The sequence below is a fragment of the Pocillopora damicornis genome, chromosome 2 (genome assembly GCF_964200805.1).
Source record: "Pocillopora damicornis chromosome 2, jaPocDami1.2, whole genome shotgun sequence".
In the NCBI taxonomy this organism is placed as follows: domain Eukaryota; kingdom Metazoa; phylum Cnidaria; class Anthozoa; order Scleractinia; family Pocilloporidae; genus Pocillopora; species Pocillopora damicornis.
Genome location: NC_142671.1, coordinates 10,227,656 through 10,248,887, shown reverse-complemented (window position 1 = coordinate 10,248,887; position 21,232 = coordinate 10,227,656). Strand labels below are relative to the sequence as shown.

Below are 21,232 nucleotides of genomic sequence, written 5' to 3'. Positions count from 1 at the left end.
AAGCAAGACAGCGGATGGATAATAGAATCGCAGTCAACCGCGATTTTTACTTTAGTTCAGACTTATATGTACTTACAGACGTTCAAGGAGACTCGTGGCCTCTCAGGGGCCAGGGCCTGTTTACATGGAGGTGGGGGACCCCAGGTAGGTGAGGTAACCCGCCTAGGTGGGATACCCCGCCTGTCCATATAAATTCTTATTTTATTTTGATCACGTTAACATGATAGGTGGGGTGACCCGCCTAGGCGGGTTGCCCGGTCTGCCAGGTAGGGTAATCCTGCCAGCCGGGGCCGGGGTGACAATTCGCTATGTAAACGTGTCAAGGTGGGGTAACCCGCCTAGCCGGGGTCGCGTTCATGGCAAGAAGCTCAAAAGCGAAACATGTATTTTTTTAAAACTTTGTACATTTCTTAGGCGTCTCATGGCAGAAATCAGAAACTGCAACGGAATATTTAGCGTTTTAGCGTTTTAAATCGACCACACCTGGTTTCCCAAACTATTCCGTATAACGTGTTAAAGTCTACGGTTCCTCGCGAAATCAAACACCGTGCAACACAACGCGTGACGCTCTCATGAATAAATACATATGTGTCTGAGAATTAATCTTTCGTCTTTTTCAAGATGTGAGCTTGGGACGCCTCTGCTCAAACTCCTTAATTGCAAGCGCAACAACAACCTCAAGAAACCTCACCCCAGGCCCCAGCACCCCGGGGTTATAAGATGCATGTAAACGCGTTATATTTTTCGACCACGGCCAGGCGAGTTACCTTACCTACCTGAGGTCCCACACCTCCATATAAACAGGCCCTAAAAAATTTGGATCAATATCAGTATCTGGGCAAATGCCCACCTACCCCTCCCTTAACCCAACATTAACCTCAAATTGTTGTCAATTGACAGTTGTTGAGTTAGGGGAGGGGTAGGCGGGCAGTCGCCCAAATACTGACATTAATCCAAAAATTTTTTCCGTGCATTGTGGTTTTTCATTTCTCCCATTCTACCATTCCATCCATTGCATCATCCAAGGAATTTGACCGCAGAAGCACGCATCTTCCGCTCATAAAGATTAAAGATTTGAGGAATTTGACTGCAACCTATCATTTTTCGTGAGATCACGTGTTCTTGAAAAAAAGTCAATCTTCGAATCTTGCTTTCGGCAATCGGTTGTCTCGAGAAAGAAAAGAAGCGAAAATCAGCCGCGAAGATGGGAATGACGAGAGGCCATTCTATCGCAGCCATTTCTATTGGTACTCTGCAGTTATTGTTTTCCGTTGCTTTGATCATTCCCTCTTTCGTTCTTTCGAGTTATAGCAACCAATACGACGTCAACGCATCCATGACGCCATATTGGAGTGGGTTTCCGGTGAGTGTGGAAAGATTTCGTTTTCGTTTACTTGCAAATCTGTGGTGTAGATAGAGGGTTTTCGAAATTGATTTATGTTCTGGGAAGGGTTTTAGATGTCAGTGAAACCTGTAAATTAATTTATTTCCTCAGTCAAAACCTCAAATTAAACCTGCAATTTAAACATTTTTTCCGGACTGCTGAGCGCTCCTTAAGAATTTAGTTCTTAAGTTTCTCACGCAAGAAGCTTCATCGGCAAGCAATTTTGGAGCGCCGAGAGACTACGACAGACAACGTAGCTTAGAGCTATTATGTCTCCGGGGAAGTAGGCACTCGCTCATTTGCCATGCACTCCTTTGGTTACCAGAAAGTGTTGAAATGACTGAAGCCATGTTTATTGCCGCCATTGTGCTTTAATTTGTGGATCTCATCCTCGTCGTCAGTGTTAAATATCGAGTCTTCTTTCAGTTGATCTCCGAATTTTTTTCTGTACGTGTTTTAAATGTCAGGAAGAGGATGATGTTTCATGGGGATTGGACGTGAAAATAGTCTCCATGAAACGTTCCGTGACTAGAATAAATTTGTAATGCGCACAGTGATCCCATGATCCATAGACTATACTACTAGAGTTACCGTGCAAATTCAAAATCTGGAGAAAACCATTTTATTCAAAATTACAACGTGTAGTTTGAATACGTTTCAACCTAAATTAATTCAGACTTTGCTTATCTTCTATTTTGAATCATTTATGAATGATGTGAAAGAAACTAGGATCATTAGCCGAGTGCATGTCACTTGAATCCCCTACCTACCACACCAACAGGTGATTGCGATGTTAGAAGGAGGATATGAAAACAGTATATGAGTCTTGCTCTGCTCAACATGGTGTTAAGATTTGTTGTTCTTTGTTACTCTCAATTTCTGTTATATATTAAAAAAGCTTTTTAATTTCCACACCCAACATTAGGGTATGTTCTAAAACCTGAAACAGCAAAACAAAACAACTGAAAGGAAAAAGGAAAAACAAGCAAAAAAAAAAACAAAAACAAAACAATAGTAAAGACCAAAATGAAATGGCTGTTATGACCAAAACAAAACCACTACCACAATTGAGACAAGTAGAGGATAATATGTTGCAAAAAATGAAGACTTCCTTTCAGATATTTTCTTGCATTTGAGACTTTTAAATATTAAGGCCATCTCATGGAGAAAAAATTTTTGCCACCATGCAAGCAGTTGAAACCATAATTTCACAATTATACACAGTATCCAGAACAGAATGCCAGTCATATGGAATACCAAAACATTTAAGGAAAGGATGAGAAGAAACAGATATTGGTATTAATTGACAATATCTATGTCCATAATTTTTCTTAACTTTTTTTTTAAATTAAGGTTTTGTTGATGCCTTATACCAAGCTAATGGCAATTGAGAGATAATTGAATTTCCTCACAAGGTAGACCAGGAGTAGACCTAAATCGTAATGAGACAAATATGAGGATTGATACCTGACTCCACAAGGCAGTCATTTTATCATCATCATTATTATTATTTTATGATTATTGACTGTTTTTTCCTGTATGATATTTCGGCAATATTTGTCATAAGGTTTGTTTTGTTTCGATCGTTTCATTTTGGTTGTTTCAGTGGTTTTGCTTGTTTTTCTTGTTTCATTTCGTTTTGCTGTTTCAAGTTTTAGTACATGCCCAACATTAGGAGTTGAGTGTGGTGAAAAAGGGACACTTGCAGTACTCTTTTAGTCATTTACTTCTGTGATTTAAAAAACTTCTTCATTTCAAATGGAAGTAAAAATTTACAGACTTTGTGTTAAAAATGATAACTTAATGATAACTCTAAGTTACTCTCAATTACTAACTACTCTGAGACAGAGCTCCTCACCTCTAAGAACATAACCCAGATATTTGACAAGTTTTCAAGAAATGCAAGAAATAAAGATTATAATAAAATGCTTCGTAAAGGAGACTTCAAGACTCATTGTTAAGGGTGACAGGATGTGCAGATCATAGTGAAAGGGTTAAACTCCCTTAGGTTTTTCTGGGTAGTTTGATTCTCATCCCTTAAATTTTAATTTTTTTATCAGGAATTCTTGATACTGTAGACATTATTTTACAATTAAGAAACACAGACAAAACAGCACAATTGTTTAAAGGTTGAGGACCACCAGTGTCATGCTTAGACACAGCAACAATTACTTAAAATGATATTCCAAAACCTATTCACCTGTGTGTTTAAGAACAATGCTATGCTCATAACTTTTTTTACTTTTGCTGTATTAAAAGTGACTTTTATATTATAGTTCTTTCTCTGTGCAATTTTTGGCATTTGTGGAGGTGTTACCAAGAACCATTGTTGTGTAAGTGTTACTCTTTGCAAATGTTTTGTTTTTGTAAAGCTTTTTTTTGTGGTTGTTCTGAAAGAAAAGAATGAAACGTTTTTGTTATCTGGTGACTCTGAAAATTGTCAGAAAATTATGGCATATTTCCTTACATTTTTCATATTGAAGACTTTTTCATGTTTGTATAGTCGCAATGATCTAAATATGAGAGGGAAGGTAGAGGAATTTGGGAAAGTTATGCAAATCTGAGACACAGAATTCTTTGGACTCAGATGACTATTTAGTACCCTCAGATAGCCACATTCAAGAACATTTTTCTGCAAATTGTGGGACACCTTTGTGTATAGCCTAATAAAGGTATGAAAATTTATGTTATAAATGATTATTTGAGAGTGAAAACTGAATGCTATTAATTTAAATTATATTTTGTAATTTATTCCAGATGGTTGCATTTTTGGTCTTCAGCATTATTGTCACAGTCATTTCTGCAATAGCGTCGATTGCTGTCACTATAGCTCTGACCATTATAGGTGATGTTTATGATTGCTCATATGGCAACAGTTCTGGAGGTATGTTAGACTCTACCATTTAATAACATTTATTTTGTAATGGTGTAATTTTTTCATTTCTCCTATATTTTTTAACATTCCAGTTATTCAAAACAAAATCTAGCTTTTCTGAAATTCTGCATCCTGTGCTAAAATATGATCAGAGGTGCTTTGTTAATGTCAGTTTTACTATAATATTGGTGAAAATTTGCACTACTGGTGTCTCAAAATGGTAATTAATTAAATTGTATTGTGATCTGTCCATATATAACAAAGATCAATTGTTGATCATTCCCAAAATTGCAATAAAGTTTTGTATCTGGATTTTGTGATTGGTTTTATCACACTTTTGCTCAAACTACAAACACTTCTCTTCAAAAACTTCTCAGCAGGATCGACTGCTGAGATTTATTGCAGAGTGTCCCAAGATCAACATCCTGAAAAATCAACTTGTTTGCTATAATTGAGAGGAAGACACCTGGTTGCACAATTAATTAAAGGCATATAAAGTTGCAATTTGCATCTTTCTCTACTTTAGTATCACTTTTCTTTCTTGCTCTTTGGATTTTTTTGGAGTCCTGTAAAACTTCCCCATGGCTACACATTGTTGCACAATGCTTTGTGTAAATATTCTTTTTAAGTTGACCTTTTAACTCCCATAAGTGACCAGGACAGAAGTTCCCCATACAATATCAATATGATATCAACTAGATGAATTATGAGAATAAAGGAAAAAATCAATTAGGGGAAGATTCATTGATCCAATACTAAGTTCTCTAAACTAACATTATAAGAATTGTATGGTTGACAGTAAGGAGAATTACAAATTTGATCTGGGAATTAAAGGGTTGAGTGAATTTATAAGTGGGGTGAAGAACCCATTTCAGTAACTTGGTGTCAAAATTTTAAGTTTCTAGCCAACACAGACTGCAAAAGGGAGACAAAAATACTGTATATATGTAATCCTTTATAACTCTCGTCTGCAAAATTACAGGAGAATGGCAATGCAAATAATGATGAGGGTAGTTCAATAATAAAAAATATAATTAATTAAGGTAATTTTTATATAATAATTATTATAAGTTTTATGTCATCTCTGTAACTCAATGAACCACCTCTCTGATCACTGTCAGAGGTATTATCTCTAAAATGACACTCTTTACTGCAGTGGATGACTGCTCCTACCTGAGCAGCATCAGAGCTGTGATTGTTGTGATCATGATTGTCTGCTACATCTCCACTGCTTTGGCCCTGGCTGGATCAATTTTGGGCTGTGTTACAACTTGCTGTGCCCCACCTGTAAGTAGAGAGACATTTAGAGATTTGTAGGATTGAAAGCACTAAATGATGCACAAATTTCCTTAATCTTTTCCTTTCCTTGGGGGGAAAAAACTGCTAAGAAAGATGTTCAGTTTTTGAGGAGTGGTGGACAAGAAAGAATCTGAACCCTTCTCAAGCAAATGAACCACACATCTTTGTATTTTGTAGACCACTGCTACTAGTAATGATATGTGTTAAATACCTCACTGCGTGAGTTATTGACAACATTCTAGTATTACTGGCACTCTGTTTGTAAGTTATTTATGCTTGCCAGTAATGTTGAAAACAGCAATGAGTAACACAATGACTGAGCAAATCTTTGCTTCTTTTAGGATCCCCCCATGGTGGTTATTGCTCAGCCAACAATGGCCCCCACTGGTGTGGTGGTATCTCATTCATCCATGCAGTTTAGCGGAGGGGCTCCAATGGCCTACCCCCAGGGTGGTTACCCTCAGGGTGCCTACCCTCAGGGTGCTTACCCCCAGGGTACTTCTGCTGGACAGGCCATGTTCACAGAAGAAACAGCACAGACTCACGACAAGGCTCCCTTGGTTGTGTAAACTGTCATCACAGTTTATTACATTAGTTTGAAATTTCCTTTTTTCTAGGTTAAATTTGTTGTAAGTTTCAGTGCATAGTTTGCATCTAACTCAGTGTGCAGTCATAAACTAAAGAATTAGAGACCTTTGTTATCTTTTCACAAAGAAAAATTGATTCAAAATATTTTTTTATGAAGAATGATTCCAGTTTGTTATGGCAGATGGATATTTCCCTCTCCATTGTTTATGATTTAGCAAAGAAGTCTTTGTTTATTAATGTATGTGATATGTGACTGTATTTAACAGAGTTGCTTTTTGGTAATAAAGCTGAAAAACTTCCTTTAGCAATTAAATTTCTAAGCATTCTTTTAGACACTAGCCTGTCAGATAGGTTTCATTTTATGTTAATAATTTTTTTATAATAGGTTATATAGAGGAGACCAATTGACAGCTTTGTCGATGACATATACAAAAATAAAGCATTTATTTAGGATCTAGAGTTGCTCTTCAGAAGAGTGTTCTCTTTGTTTAGAAAATTGCTACTGTACTCGATGCAGGTGAGGATGAGCGCAGTTTAAATTGTTGCTAGTATTTTTACCACCAAGAGAAAGAAACAGCAGTCATTTTAAAAGTATTCTGATAACTTAATTATATTTCATTTTGTTAAGAGTAGGCCTGTATGGTGTAGCATTTTATAGATTTAAGTTATATACTACCAAAGGTAGTTTTTGTATCGGTTTTTTGTGTTAGGTTTTAAATTTAGCCTATATGCCATGTATTTTAGTATATTATACCAAAGTCAGCTTGTTGCAATACTCAATGCAGTGGTGATAAAAGTTTAATAAATTGTTTTGTCATCCCATGTCAGACATTTTGTGAGGAAAATCATAAGTAAGTTCTTGGGAGTGAAAGGGTTTCTTGAAGAGGGGTTAATGTTTGTGCTCTCAATATCTTCCTGGCTGCCACCTGTGGTTATCGCAATCGTGCAATCTCTTGTAGGTATTTTGGTAAACATATAATTTAAATTTTCCTAATACCTTATTTTGATGAGCTACTTTGTTTGGTTTATCACATTGATATTTTGGGAATACACACATACTTTGTTTTAGTAGCATACAATGAACAGGGTTGGACACCTGCTCAGCTACAAGCCACCAGACTAGCAATTTCTGAAATTTATTTGCCTGAAGAGGAACTTTGTTGCCTAGGTTAGCTTTCTTCTTGGGGTCTATTTTATCCTTATTTACATTGCCCTTATATCAAAAGGAAAACCCTTAGGGTTTAATTTCAAAATGGAATACAACTGTTTTGTTTAATTTGTATTGCTTGTGAAAACATTTCCTTTGAAATATTGATGTTAACAGCTCTTAATGGTCCTCTTCTTGGTCTCTCAACTTATTGTCATTCTCCAACTCATCATAAGAATAATAGTCAGACAGATCTCCATGATCAGCCACAGCATTAAGTTGATCGAACTCCATTCTTCCATTCATTCACTTGCATTCTGTTCTTGTAACAGGGCATAAGTGATAAAGACAGCAAGAAATCGCCATGGACACATTGCAAAATACAAGCTGATGGTGAAACAAGAAATAGCTAAACTTGATGGGCATGAAATAATTGATGGAAAATTGAAACTAGCTTTTTGTGATTTATGATTTTTGTGGTTCAATTTATTCCCTCAGTCCCCTTTCATATACATATACTTTTAGTTTCCCTGTGTTTTACCTCGTACTTATGGCTGGTGACCAGTTTGAAACACGGAACACAAAGAGAAAACCAAGGGAAACTTTAAGGTTTTGATGGCACTAAGTGATCTACTTTTTGACTTTTTAGATTAAAGTTTATCACTGCTAGACCAACAATTATTTATGGGAAAGCTGACAGGTAAGGACTGAGTGAGTAATTCATAGTAGCACAGTTGACTGTCAATGAAGACATCTATCAAACACAGACAGTCACTTCTAAGAAGTATTATATTAATGCATGTAAGCCATGGATGTTAGATACTGTGTGTGCTACCGACCATTTACAAAACGTAAACAATCTAGGACATCAAAGTTAGTACCTTTCTGATAGACTATCTTAAGAAATATTTCAGGATATAGGCCAATGTAAATTGATATGTGTCCTAATAGGCTGTTAGTACTAAGAACTTGTAGGCTGTTTTGGTCTGTAACCCCCTCTAAATGTCTTTAAAAAGTGATGCACTAAACAAATAAAGTGTTTTTGATGTTAGATACTATGTGTGCTACCGACCATTTACAAAACGTAAACAATCTAGGACATCAAAGTTAGTACCTTTCTGATAGACTATCTTAAGGGACTTGTCAGAAATTAGCAGGGGGGAGGGGGGTGGTAACAGAGGGGGGGTCACAACTTTTTGAGCCTCAGAAAAGGGAGGGGTCATGAAAAATGAGCAGTTAAAAGGGGGAGGGTCATGCAAATATATGCCCGTGATCATGTAGAGGTTCACCCACAGAAGAAAAAGGAAGTTCTTTATTTGGCAAAAAAAAGAGAAAAATACAACGGTTTACGGAACGTTATGGATATAAACTGTGAAGTACTATAGCAAGAATTTAACAAACATGTACTTTTCATTTATAACAATGCTATATAGTCTTATTGAAATTATGAATAATGTTGTTGACCGTAATACGGTCATTTTCTGAGAGCACAAAAACAAACAAACAATGCTCCCTCAGTGTGGAAGAGGTGGATGATCATGATGAATGTGAGGTAGATGAAGGGAATGAGGCATTACCCACTTGTTCTAGTGATGAAGACTTTGTATTGGGAGAAATAGGAGAGTCGAGTGATCAGTCGGACTCTTAATGCTGTCATCGAAAATGTATGTATGTAGCATGACAAAGAACAGATTAGAAATATATTTTGAGTTTTCATAATACTGACGCACCCTTGTGTATTGCAAGAACTAGATTTTATCATTTATACAAGAGGGGGAGGGTCATGATATTTTAGGCCAAGCTCAAGGGGAGGGTTAGCAAATTTCACTCCCATTGCAGGGATGGGTCACCTAATTTTCGAACCCAAATTTAAAATTCCCACCCCCCCTCCCCCCCTGCTAATTTCTGACAAGTCCCTAAGAGAGATTTCAGGATATAGGCCAATATAAATTGATATGTGTGTCCTAATAGGCTGTTAGTACTAAGAACTTTTAGGCTGTTTTGGTCTGTAACCCCCTCTAAATGTCTTTAAAAAGTGATGCACTAAACAAATAAAGTGTTTTATTTTTCGTTTTTCTGTCATTTCCTAGTTTTTAAATTTTAATTTTGGGAAGCGAGCTCCTTGTTCATAACTGCCACGCCCTTCCCTGCATTTATAGTGCTTCTACGAATTTCAGCTTTGGTTTGCCTCATTTCTTTCAATAGGAACTTCATTATGATAATCACTTGTTCGTTAACGGATCAAAGATTGAAGAATCGGGTTTTAGCTACAATTATCCCGAACTTACAGCGGAAGTGCTTAGAGAGGTAAGTTTTTTTTTGCTAGTCATTTGTTCTCTTTTTGAGCGTCGTGTACATAGTTCTCGCTCTCTGAAGTTGACGTCTGGCGAGTGTAACTGAAGGGGTGTAGAAATTGCACCAATCCGAAGAAAATCTTGGTGTACAGTTCTATCTCGAAATGTCAGTTCTTGAGGAAGGCTTAGCCGAGGTTTGTCAATTAAATGTCAATTATGTACGACTGGTACCGCGGTAATAGTGAATCGTGTTACCTCAGAAGCGCGTTATCCGTGAAAGAATGCTACCCTTCAGTAAACAAATGTATCGAGAAACGCCAACCGCAAGCAAATACAATCTAGACGAGAATGCTTACGACAAAAAGATGCGCAGAGAAATGCTAACTGAAAACAAATTAGCATTAGCAAATATGTACAGCGGTTCTTCGGAGACACTTTGTAAAGCCAACATCTCGGCAAGGAGAACCAAGCCCCGATTTCTTTCGATAACATATGATATTAAACATTTTGCTGCGTGTCAGTTCTGTTGGAGTGTTAATTCAAACTAATTTTTCTTTGTAGATTCTTGATGACTATGTTGAAACAGGGTTATTTCCACCTTCGCTGGTCCATGCAAGATGATGACGACATGATGGCTATTCGCTAAATTATATTTTTCTTCATGCGACTTCTGATTATCCAGAGGAAAACCTAGAAAAAAAAGATTATTTGAATCCCAATAACCTCGCTAGGGAATCTGATGTTGATGCCAACTAACTAATAACTAAAGGTTCTTCCCCTGAATCGAGAATGCCTTTACCTAACATGAAAGAGTGTCATTGGCGGCAAATCTTCTTTTGCCGCGATGTTTCGAGAATTCAGCGGCGGATCTAGGGGAGGGGCCCGGGCCCCCTCCCTCCCCCTCCTCTATATTTTGGGTTAAAACAAAAATCGCAGCAGGAAAAAAAGCCGGCAAGGCAAGCGATAAAAAACGCCCCTTCTCCCCCCCCCCCCCCCCCCTATGTCAAGGTCTGGGTCCGCCAATGTAATTGACTAGTCAAAAAAATTTTGTGACCACAACCCGTAGAAATCTGGTTCGAGATAACTGTGTTACTGTGTATATTGAGAATATGAAAGTGATCCTCGCAGTAATGTACACTACTTAAACACAGGCGGTGTGCCCACTCTGATTGCGTTGCATCATGGTCGTAAAACGAAAAGCGAGTCATTTGCATCCTGTCGCGGTCGAGTGAACATCTCTTGTGGCAGCGAGATAGCGGGATTCGCGAAAGGAGAAGCCTTACGCCTCCTAAGACCAAATTCGTTACGCTCAACGTACAGAGTTTCAAATATGCTTAAAGAAAAAAGAATACCGAGAATAAGGTTTTGAGAAGCGTATCTCTGGAGTTATTTTATGCGGGAGAGACAGTATACCTGAAAACGAAAAAAATAGCGCACACAGATAAAAATATTACCTTTGGTAACACAATCTAATCCGGCTTTGCCAATCCTCAAGGAGACCAAGAACACACAGATGGAGAAATGACACCTGAAAACTAACCTTTACTATCACATCGCGAACGAAAGTCATTAAAAGATATCCTAATAACAGCTTAGCTTTCAGGTCAGAAGATTTAAAAGCACAAGCGAATGGCAGGAGTCGCACAAGCCTATCAACACCTTTTAACCATCGACTGCCTTCTGCTTTCCGGTGTCACAGCGAATTTGGACCCCTTCGCAGATTTGGACCCCCTCACCAGACTTTCCTTTTAAGCATCCTTTCTATCATATATGGTTACTAATTCTATTTGCAAGCTTTTTGTCTATGTTCTTTTCAATCGCAACACAACATCAATAAAGGTAAAAAAAAGAAAACAACAACACAGCAATTTCGTTCCAATTCTACCGCATTTATTATAACGAGTCATACATATATGTATATGCAAGAATTAGATGTGAACAAACTACTGCATTTGAACTATTGAAATTGTTACAATAAATCTTTGCTTCTTCTGATTCGAATCAACATTGACACGAAACGTCATAAAAATAGTAGACTATTGCGTTCTGTCACAAAAATAACGCAGTCTAATTTTCTAAAATAATAACATTAAACAGTTTCTGAACAAGAACGAAGAAACTACTCCTACTACAAGTCGTTCGCAAAGCCTATGATAAGTAAAAATGTTTCTATTCTGAACTATTGGAACTCTCAGCTTAATTTCAGATGCAAATCAACATTAATGTCCACGTCTTATCAAAAGTGGAAACTATTACATCGAACTCAATCTTATTTTCTAATTTTAACGATTATTAACTGATGAGAGATCCGAAATAACACCTTAACAATTACGAAGACGTCTAGAGTCTGGCGATCTGCAGACAATTCAGAGCCACTCGTCCTCCGGGGCAGTCTTGAATCCCTCGCAGCTCATGTGTAACCATTCCTCGCACAACTCGCACTGTACCATGTCGTCCCAACACTGGGGCATTGAACAATGACAAAATAAGTTAGTGTCACAAATTTTTCTCTTATTGAATCCAGCGGTGTTCGGCTATCACGGAAAAGGTTCAGAAACGACCTTTCTCCAGACATTAAACTAAATTGTTGCCCATTTTCCCTTGGTCAAAAGAAACATCCGACGGGATGCCAGTTCGTATGCATTAACGATACGCATGTACTGAATTAAAACATACTACTTTAGTACGCACTGGAACGTAAAGTATCATCCATGTTTACTAGAACGTTAAGGATGATGTTTTCACTCAGTTTTGTTGGGGGGTCCAAATCCGCGGAGGCGGTCCATATCCGTTAGCAGATTTGGACCGGGGGATCCAAATCCGCTAGGACACCGGCTTACCTGGCGTGTCGCCGCCGTGTGTATTGTAGAGTTATTTATTGGTCAAGTGACTCCTTTAGTTGCTCTAGTTCATCTCTCCTTCATTCAGTGATCAAGATAGTAGATTAACCATACAACACTCGCCATTAGTAAATTTCCTTTTACTGAGGAAAGTAGATTTACAACACAATTGAGTATACGATAGTAACGCTGCATGAGGGGACGCAAATCGTCTGTACTGTAAGTATCCCGGAGAGTCCCATACATTTTCTTAGACTTTTAGTCTAAGAAAATGTATGGGACTTTTTGAACGCTCCAGGCAGCTTTCCTGTAAGGTGTCATAATCCTGTTGCTGCTGACATCGATGTGACAGATAATTGCTTTTGCACTGTTTTCTTTGCCGGCTTATACCTATCATCAAGTTTCAATAGGACGGCTATCATTTTTCACAAGAATAATGAAGTTTTTGTAAATTGTGAGATCGGATGCAAGAGCACGTGTTTAACTATTTCCCTCTTCTTGCTTGGGAATGCATTAGTAAAATGCCGGCGGACCTTGAAGCCTCCAATAAGCTGGAAATACCAAATAAACGGGAAGTGAAATCGCGAAAAAATACTCCCGAGGAGAAACGAAAACAAAATAGAGAATGGAGAAAGCGAAAGCGAAAGCGACAGCAGAAGAATGCGAGTAATCTGGCTCTGCTCACTAATACTGAAGTTCTGCTGAGAATCAATGATGGACCAAATGTGGCTGAGACGAGCTTGGTAGATAAGAAATCGTTTTCTCCAAATCTGGATACAGAACAGGTAGGCAACGAAAGCGGACTTATCGTGCTTGAGGCTAATTCTAAAGAAGAAATGGTAAGTAATGCGAAGAGACCACGATTAACAACCCTCTTGGATGTACATTGTTCAAGATTTGCAACAATGCTTCGGATGGCGCTTGGAGACGACGCAAGACGCAAGCCGACTCAACATTCAAGGTCATTTTTGGCACAGACAACGTTTCAACGCATTGTTAGTCAGAAAAATATCCATTTTAAGAGTATGTCAGATAAAGAATTCAAATGCAACTTTAAAGAATTGATTCCGGAACATTTGGAGTATCTAACCCAACATTCCGTTGGTAGTGGAAGTTTTGGCCAATGCTTCAAAGCAAGTTACCGCGGGATCGCCGTTATTGTGAAGCAAATGACACACAATGACAACGCCGGAGAACAGGACAGGGCAAAGAAAAACCTTCTTCATGAAGCAGGGGTTATAACTGCATTGGGGGATCATGCCAACCTCCCAATGTTGTTTGGAGTAGTTACAAAGAGCTTGCCCCTATGCCTTGTTCTACAGTTCCATGGCATCAACCAAGAAAGCACTACTCTTCATCAGGCAGCAAGCAAAAACCTGCTTAATTCAACAGATTGTATTTCACTGTTTATAGAGATAGCTTCCACCTTGAGCTATGTTCATTCAAAAGGCTACCTTCATAATGACGTAAAAGCTAACAATGTAGTATTGGAAAGAAAGTCCGACTCTGCGAAATACGACCCGATTCTTATTGATTTCGGTAAAAGCACCAAGCTGGGGTTGCCATCCTCAAAACGAAGTTCGTCCTGCTCTTCAAGAAAGATCTATTTAGCCCCAGAAGTCCAAAAAGAAAGACGTTACAGCATTTCTAGTGACATTTACTCTTTAGGAAGAATGCTGAAGGCTGTGTCGTGTTTAATAGGTTTTTATGAGAAGGTGCGGGTGCTTGTGAAAAAAGCCACTGACCAAAACCCGGGTGATAGGCCTACTGTTGAAGAATTTTTGCAACAAATCTCTACAATTATACCATAGGTATTTCGCTAGTTCTTTTTCCCATGCCATGTGTTCGGAACAACATATTCATGATAAGTGATGCGGAAACGCTCGAATTTTTTCGACAGAAAGCCACCACAGAAACTGTAACAAAATAAACTGAAATCCTTGGTTTCTTTCTTTCTAAATTTAAATTAATGTTCTATTTAGCATTTAAGAGGCAGTAGAATGGCAAGTGAATGTTTCTTTTTATAAACAAAGCAGTTGAGTAAGTCGAGTTGTTTGCTGGACTGTTTTCACTGTGGTGTTTCCACGATACATTGAAATTCGCGTTTCGTTGGTTAACAAAATCATAATTTTAAATATACTTTACAGTAAGAATTATATTTTTGACCGACAACCAATAGCATTCTTTTTTTTATGAAACGATAATAAAGGTTCTTCTCTTATGGCTTCAAAACGGCCTGTCTCTTTTGAAGTGAGTTGTTCGTTTGTCTCGATCCCCTAACCGATGAACCTTCTCAGTTTTCGATCCTGCAAACTTTATCAGAGCATGATGATTCAGCGAAAGGAACATTTCCAACCTGGGTTTCATCAAAAGACGAAGAAGGACATTCTACTTGCAGTTGTGGTTTCCTTACGGTAACCTCCTCTTGACTTTCGTTTTGATCAGCTCTCGTTGTTTCCTCACGGTCACTGATTTCAGTTTTCCGCTTAACTGCAACAGTCTTCTGGAATTTTCTGTTGAACTTCTTCCTTTGTTTTCGTACCTTTGTTCTTCTGCGCTTTTCTTCAATTGAATGTTTTCTGAACCTCGGCATCATGCAAAATTACTTGCTTGCTCCAGCCCTGAGAGATCGTTCTTCGCTTAAGAAGGTTTAATCCGTAATCACTGACACGCGTAATTATCGCACGTTTGTATGCAAAGACTTCCTTTTGTCTTTTGAAGTAGAATTAGCATAGCCTAAACCACTGATGCGTTCAACTTTTGAAAAGCCTCTTCTCGAATCCCTTTTTGTATTTGTTCACAAAGTGTAACATATAAAGTCTGTAGTACTTTGCATTCTTTCGAAACTCAGTTGATTATCTTGAAAATTGAAGTTGCTGGCTCACATACATTCGGATGAAGTGATACTTCTCCCACATCTAACGCTGTATTATTTCCTTTGTTTTACTGAGGACGTTACTAATTTTCTTTGTTTCAATTATAACATTAAAGTGAGACTTATTCTTCAGTTTCAGTCATTGGCCAAGTGCGCAATTTCGACTAAAACTCAAGACAGTAAGTAACTGCCGTTTGCAATTTGAAGTTCTCGACATCACGCAAAATTACTTGGTCGCTCCAAAGAAAAATCCTTCAGTTCGCTTAAGGCTCTAATCCGTGACTGACACGCGTAATTATCACACATTTGTATCCAAAGAGTTTCTTTTGTCTTTTCAAAAAGAATTGCATAGCCTCAACTGATGCATTGAAGTTTTGAAAAAAAAAGCCTCTTCTCGAATCTCTCTCTTTTTAATCTCTCTCTTTTTTTACAAAGTGCAATATTTTAAGTCTGTAGCAGTTTGCATTCTTTTGTAACTCACAAACATTAATCAAGCGATACTTCCGGCCCATATCTAACAGTTTCAGGACGTTCTTAATTTTCTTTGTTTCAATTATAACATGAAAGTGAGACTTTGAGACATTTTCTTCAGTTTCCGTTATTGGCCAAGTGCACAATTTCGACTCAAACTCACGAGAGTTAGTCATGCCGTTTGCAGTTTTCTGTCGCTTTTGTGGGAAAAAATTCAAAACAGGTGTTTCTCTAAGAAAACACTACGAACTGAAGCATCATGAAGACAGCCTTTTTGAGACAACAAACATATTTGTGGATGAATTTGGCAATCGCTGCGATGAGCCAAAAGCAACTGTGCTTGGAAACGACGCAGAACTTCAAGAATATCTGAAATGGCTATCCGCTTTGGTGGAGAGAATAAACATGTCATTGGTACCTGATCATCCAGGTGAATACTATGGTTTAAATATTTCTCTGTTTTGGAAGCTGTTGTTAACACGGTTCGGTTCATTTCTTGATAGGAAAGTGGTGTCATATCGACTGTTTTCAAGTACCCGAGCGGTATTTTCGTCACATTTTGCATCGGTTGGAAAGTCCGAGGCTTGATAGTGTTCGCGATGTTTCACACCGCCGCCAGCCTATTTTTAAAAGAACGGCAAGACGATTGTCGTACAAAATATTTGAGGAGCAAACGTTCAAAAGGATTCTAGAAGAGCAGGACTCTTTGCTGTTTAAGTCCCATGCATTGTTCAGTAACCAGGACGAAGTTCCTGATATTTCAAATATGGAAGCTGAGGCGGCTCTTGAATTTGCCAAAGCAAGGGCAAAAAAACCAGTACCACGACCAACGAGTCGATCGTCAATGGAAATTAGCACGGGGGAGGGCCGTTCCACTCGAGAAGTTGAGTTAATTTGGTGGCCAAGCTTATACTCGAGATCGCTTTATGGGAAACTGACTCTGCGTTTCTATGTCAAAAAAACTTCAATTTAGAAGTTCAACAATTTCATTTTTTGTTCCTGTTAACGCTTAAACTTTTACACTTTAAAGAACTATAAATACATCATTTACAATTAGGTCCACAAGAAACTACTTATAATTAATTATGTTGAGTATTTCCGGATGAATAAGATAGGACTTAATAAAAGTGGTTTCACTTTTGTGATCTTTCGTGTAAATCGACCCCAACTATTCAGTAAAAAGAAACACAAAGAATGATTTCATTTTTTTTTCTTTTTCTTTATTTCTTTTTGGAATCTCAACTCAAATGGCATTAAAACAATGACGGAGGGACATACATACAATCAAGCATTTAGCTTATGTAGCTGGCCGGATGTAATACGCACGTGGAATTCATACGATCGGCGAACCCTAAACATTTTTCTCGCGGCTTCAATGGAAAAACTTTAGCGCACGTTTATTCCGATACCTGCGCAGACTATCATGCCCCAACAGCATCTGCTTTCAAAACAAAACCCACGATATGTCGATAATCAGGTTACGTAGAATGAGAATTATAATTTGAAAGTCAAGCCTCGTTGTTAAGCGCAACTTTTGGGTGTAATATTGAGACAAAAACCATAGCAGCAGAAAACGTTTTGTCAGACTTGGGCCAGGGATATGTTACGAAGGGGTTATCACCCTTACCGTTACCAACTCATTGTTCACATGGGAACCTTACGACAAATAAAGCCTTTTGTTCAATGCGTTCACCACCGTTTTTTTATGAATGGAAAATAATAGATTTCAACTAATCATTATTTACATGCGTCATGGCAACTGAACATAAGATGACGATAACAGTAGTTGTAAAGTCTCAAATTCTAGCTCCCATAGCCAAAAGGATGTCTGTGACTCTCTCTCTCAAATGAAATGCTGAAGCTTGGTTATACCACTGGAGAATTTTGTCTGAAAGAAGCTCGCCTACTGGAAACTAAAAGAGAGAAAACAAACAGAGAATCATTGTCTTGCTCAGCTGAGATGGAAATTATGTTTTAAAATGTTTATAACCTTATCCTAACCTTTCGCCTTGAGAATTCTTCGAAGAACAGCATAACAAATACTCCGCAATCATACCCGTTTTCTTGCTGAGGTACCTAAGGGTTCAAGAATGCCGTTATTTATCCATTTGTCTTTTTAAATATTACTATCATAACTACAGTGGTCTCTAAATGTTTCTCACCTCTGGAGTTACAGTCTGACAATGGTTATTGGGTTGCTTTAACTGATTTGAGTAGACATGAATTATTCTTTATAGAATTACCAATAAGTTTATATTTAATGCACCAGATATCTATAGTTGGATTTTATTCTGCTAATTCACAGTAAATGACAAAAAGACAAGCTGTATAACCAAACATTCACCACCATCGTAATACTATCCAATTTTTTCAGTACTTCAGTCAGCCTCAGTACAAGATAGTGTTTCCTATCTACATTTAGATACTTTAGCATTAATTTTGCCCTGAAAAATGCAACTTGAAATGACAACCCTTAAGAAGAAGACTAGAGATTTTAATACCTTGGGATAGAGGACAGGCATAGTCTTGGAAGTAAAGTGTGGACTTGGACATTCATTCATTTTAGCCGTCCACTCACATTCTATAAAACTAAAAACAAACAAATGATACAGTTGCTGTACTGCAGGAGGTGTCTGGTGTTTAAAAAAAAATGAAAATAGTATAGTGCATACCTTCTGATAATGTTTGCTTCTTGTTCTCGTGAGGAGGGAGAACAAGTGAAGTTCTTTCTATCTGAGCCATAAACAATGGAGTCAATCATCAGAATTGGAACTCTAAAAAGAAGATTCCACTGCAATATTAATTTTCTCTTCAGTTGGTGTCTTTTCCCAACAAGAATTAGTCAAAATCCTCAACTTCACCATTCAACAAAGTTATTGCTACAACACGAAGCCCTCAATGCATTTTAGATCAAACATCATTAGATGACTTGAGCATACTTTTTTCTATTTTTAGAAAGGCTTAAAGACAATGTTTCTGCTAAAGCTTACACAGCACAGCCATCATCCTTTCTTCTTCTGCTTGTGAGTGTTGGTAGATTATATATCACAGATAGGAACCAATGCCCACTAAAAATAAAACAAACAGTGACACTGTTTATATTATGACAATGGTGTTTGCAGAGAAAAATAGCATAGAGAGAGATAGATATAAAATAAGCAACAATAATAATTATCATGAACTTTTAAATACCTTCTACATACTGGAATGAAAATAAACTTCTTTTTGAAAATGTCCACTCTCCTTGTAAACTTAGATGCTTCGACATATCTTTCATCAGGACTGACAGATGCATAGAGAGGCAAATAATTATTAAAGACCATCAGCACGTACGAGAAACATGTATAATAATTATAAAAAATAATATTGTCTTTATTAATGTACTTCAAAGAAAACCAACCATATTGGGTACATGTATATCATTAGGATGGTTCAGCTTACCAACAATTACTACAAGAGCTATTTTTTGCAGGACAAGAGATGACACTGCTTTAAGTGTTTAAATCTAAGTGCAAAGAAAACAATTAATTACCTAGGCAAGACAAAGATTTCTCCAATCTGAACTCTTGTTGACAGCTTAGTGTAAAAAAAGGAGCTAAACACATGAATGCTGTCATGCAAATCCTGGTCCAATGATTGGGATATGTACCTATTAAAAGCAGAAAGATGATTAAATTTGGAAAGCAATTTTTCACTGCCATTAATCAATTGATTAGCACAACAATCTCAAATGGTGGATTTTAAAGAGGATGAAGTATGAGCTCTTTGCATCAGCAACCCCTTTAACATAGGGCAAAATTTTAGCCAAAAAATTGAAGGAAAAGAATAATAATTAATTATTTGTGATGTTTTACATTTACCTGAGGACACATTAAAAAGAAAAAAAAACAGCTACATTTGCAGGTTCTCACTAAATCAAGTACAGTGATATTCTTACATTGATATATTACTTACATAAGAAAAAAGTCAACAATGGAATCATTGACTTCCATCCCATTCTTCAATGTGGCAAGGTCCATCTGTAAGACCTGGATTTTTGCTACTGCTGGTGGTGGTGGAAACACAGCTATTACCCTGGAATCATGAAAACAAATGAAAATTAAATAATATTTATAAATAGCATAATCTCAAACAAAAGCAAGAAAACTTTAAAACTGAAAATAAGGAAGTTAATACCCCATGATAAAAGTACATTAGACCATGAAAACAACAGCGTATTGACCATTGTTGGTGTAACTTGATTTCGAAACAGACCATTTTTAAAAAGATACCTGTCTTGATCAGTCGAAGTATTGGGATGTGCCAACATCCATACGAAATTGTACACAGGATATAAGGGTGTCAAACCAACCTGTTACAGCACAATAATTCTTATATAAACACAAGCAACTAAAAGAAGAATCTCTAGGTTATACTGCACTTTTGGGTGTGCCACCTTAAAGTCCAGCCTACTAAATAAGATCATTGAAAGAGTGTAAAAATACAAAAATGCTGGGTTATACTGCACTTTTGGGTGTACCACCTTAAAGTACAGCCTACTAAATAGGATCATTGAAAGAGTGTGAAAATACAAAAATGCTGGGTTATACTGCACTTTTGGGTGTGCCACCTTAAAGTACAGCCTATTAAATAAGATCATTGAAGGAGTGTGAAAATACAAAAATGCTGGGTTATACTGCACTTTTGGGTGTGCCACCTTAAAGTACAGCCTACTGAATAAGATCATTGAAGGAGTGTAAAAATACAAAAATGCTGGGCTATACTGCACTTTTGGGTGTGCCACCTTAAAGTACAGCCTACTGAATAAGATCATTGAAAGAGTGTAAAAATACAAAAATGCTGGGTTAAACTGCACTTTTGGGTGTGCCACCTTAAAGTACAGCTAACTAAATAAGATCATTGAAAGAGTGTAAAAATACAAAAATGCTGGGTTATACTGCACTTTTGGGTGTGCCACCTTAAAGTACAGCCTACTAAATAAGATCATTGAAAGAGTGTAAAAATACAAAAATGCTGGGTTATACTGCACTTTTGGGTGTGCCACCTTAAAGTACAGCCTACTGAATAAGATCATTGAAAGAGTGTAAAAATACAAAAATTCTGGGTTATACTGCACTTTTGGGTGTGCCACCTTTAAGTACAGCCTACTGAATAAGATCATTGAAAGAGTGTAAAAATACAAAAATGCTGGGTTATACTGCACTTTTGGGTGTGCCACCTTAAAGTACAGCCTACTAAATAAGATCTTTGAAAGACCTTTGGCAAGAAAGAAACTCTAAGTTCATGGATCTCCTAGGAAAGGTAACTACTGCATAGTGTGAAATTGAAAATGAAGCAAGTACTTACAAATGGTGCCCATTTTGATAGCGCTCTCCGATGAAACATCTGGGCGCTGCACAACATAAACCACACCTCTAGACTTAACGAACAATAAACTTGAACTGTTGAACCACAAGTGA

General features: G+C 37.4%; 4 protein-coding genes and 1 long non-coding RNA gene across 6 annotated transcripts; 4 read left to right on the top strand and 1 right to left on the bottom strand.

The window, feature by feature from the left end:
* The first annotated feature begins 1,188 nt into the window (after positions 1–1,188).
* Positions 1,189–6,968, top strand: LOC113670822 (uncharacterized). Its single transcript, XM_089195428.1, has 5 exons — positions 1,189–1,363; positions 3,661–3,717; positions 4,142–4,268; positions 5,416–5,546; positions 5,900–6,968. Exons 1-5 carry the CDS (start codon positions 1,205–1,207, stop codon positions 6,125–6,127), a joined length of 702 nt encoding a protein of 233 aa, XP_089051554.1. The 5' UTR covers positions 1,189–1,204; the 3' UTR covers positions 6,128–6,968.
* Positions 6,969–7,862: 894 nt separating this feature from the next.
* LOC113670881 (uncharacterized) lies at positions 7,863–10,365 on the top strand. Its single transcript, XR_003446188.2, has 3 exons — positions 7,863–7,993; positions 9,499–9,600; positions 10,149–10,365. It is a non-coding gene; the product is annotated as an uncharacterized LOC113670881 (long non-coding RNA).
* A 2,387-nt stretch (positions 10,366–12,752) lies between these two features.
* LOC149049842 (interferon-induced, double-stranded RNA-activated protein kinase-like) lies at positions 12,753–14,471 on the top strand. Its single transcript, XM_089195424.1, has one exon. It carries the CDS (start codon positions 12,892–12,894, stop codon positions 14,236–14,238), a length of 1,347 nt encoding a protein of 448 aa, XP_089051550.1. The 5' UTR covers positions 12,753–12,891; the 3' UTR covers positions 14,239–14,471.
* Positions 14,472–15,804: 1,333 nt separating this feature from the next.
* On the top strand, positions 15,805–16,749 carry LOC149049841 (uncharacterized). Its single transcript, XM_089195427.1, has 2 exons — positions 15,805–16,203; positions 16,277–16,749. Exons 1-2 carry the CDS (start codon positions 15,948–15,950, stop codon positions 16,744–16,746), a joined length of 726 nt encoding a protein of 241 aa, XP_089051553.1. The 5' UTR covers positions 15,805–15,947; the 3' UTR covers positions 16,747–16,749.
* On the bottom strand, positions 16,742–21,173 carry LOC149049840 (sentrin-specific protease 7-like). Of its 2 annotated transcripts, XM_089195425.1 has the most exons (10): positions 21,120–21,173; positions 20,045–20,124; positions 19,728–19,847; positions 19,306–19,422; positions 18,966–19,055; positions 18,764–18,841; positions 18,446–18,547; positions 18,275–18,362; positions 17,775–17,849; positions 16,742–17,686 (listed from the first exon to the last, which is right to left on the bottom strand). In XM_089195425.1, the coding sequence occupies exons 1-10, from the start codon at positions 21,156–21,158 to the stop codon at positions 17,570–17,572; spliced, it is 906 nt and encodes a 301-aa protein (XP_089051551.1). In that variant the 5' UTR covers positions 21,159–21,173; the 3' UTR covers positions 16,742–17,569. The 2 variants fall into 2 exon arrangements, with proteins under 2 accessions (XP_089051551.1, XP_089051552.1); XM_089195426.1 differs by lacking the exons at positions 19,306–19,422; positions 21,120–21,173 and having other exon boundaries at positions 20,045–20,080.
* Positions 21,174–21,232: the final 59 nt, after the last annotated feature.

Excerpts from the sequence above, each read along its gene's own strand:
- LOC113670822 (XM_089195428.1), top strand. The coding sequence starts at position 1,205 with ATGGGAATGACGAGAGGCCATTCTATCGCAGCCATTTCTATTGGTACT. Across the intron at positions 1,364-3,660 it reads CATATTGGAGTGGGTTTCCG|TTCTTTCTCTGTGCAATTTT; the intron begins GTGAGTGTGGAA and ends TTTATATTATAG. Across the intron at positions 3,718-4,141 it reads TTACCAAGAACCATTGTTGT|ATGGTTGCATTTTTGGTCTT; the intron begins GTAAGTGTTACT and ends AATTTATTCCAG.
- LOC149049842 (XM_089195424.1), top strand. The coding sequence starts at position 12,892 with ATGCAAGAGCACGTGTTTAACTATTTCCCTCTTCTTGCTTGGGAATGC.
- LOC149049841 (XM_089195427.1), top strand. The coding sequence starts at position 15,948 with ATGCCGTTTGCAGTTTTCTGTCGCTTTTGTGGGAAAAAATTCAAAACA. Across the intron at positions 16,204-16,276 it reads ATTGGTACCTGATCATCCAG|GAAAGTGGTGTCATATCGAC; the intron begins GTGAATACTATG and ends ATTTCTTGATAG.
- LOC149049840 (XM_089195425.1), bottom strand. The coding sequence starts at position 21,158 with ATGTTTCATCGGAGAGCGCTATCAAAATGGGCACCATTT. Across the intron at positions 18,548-18,763 it reads AAGGATGATGGCTGTGCTGT|AGTTCCAATTCTGATGATTG; the intron begins GTAAGCTTTAGC and ends TCTTCTTTTTAG. Across the intron at positions 17,687-17,774 it reads AAGAATTCTCAAGGCGAAAG|TTTCCAGTAGGCGAGCTTCT; the intron begins GTTAGGATAAGG and ends TCTCTCTTTTAG.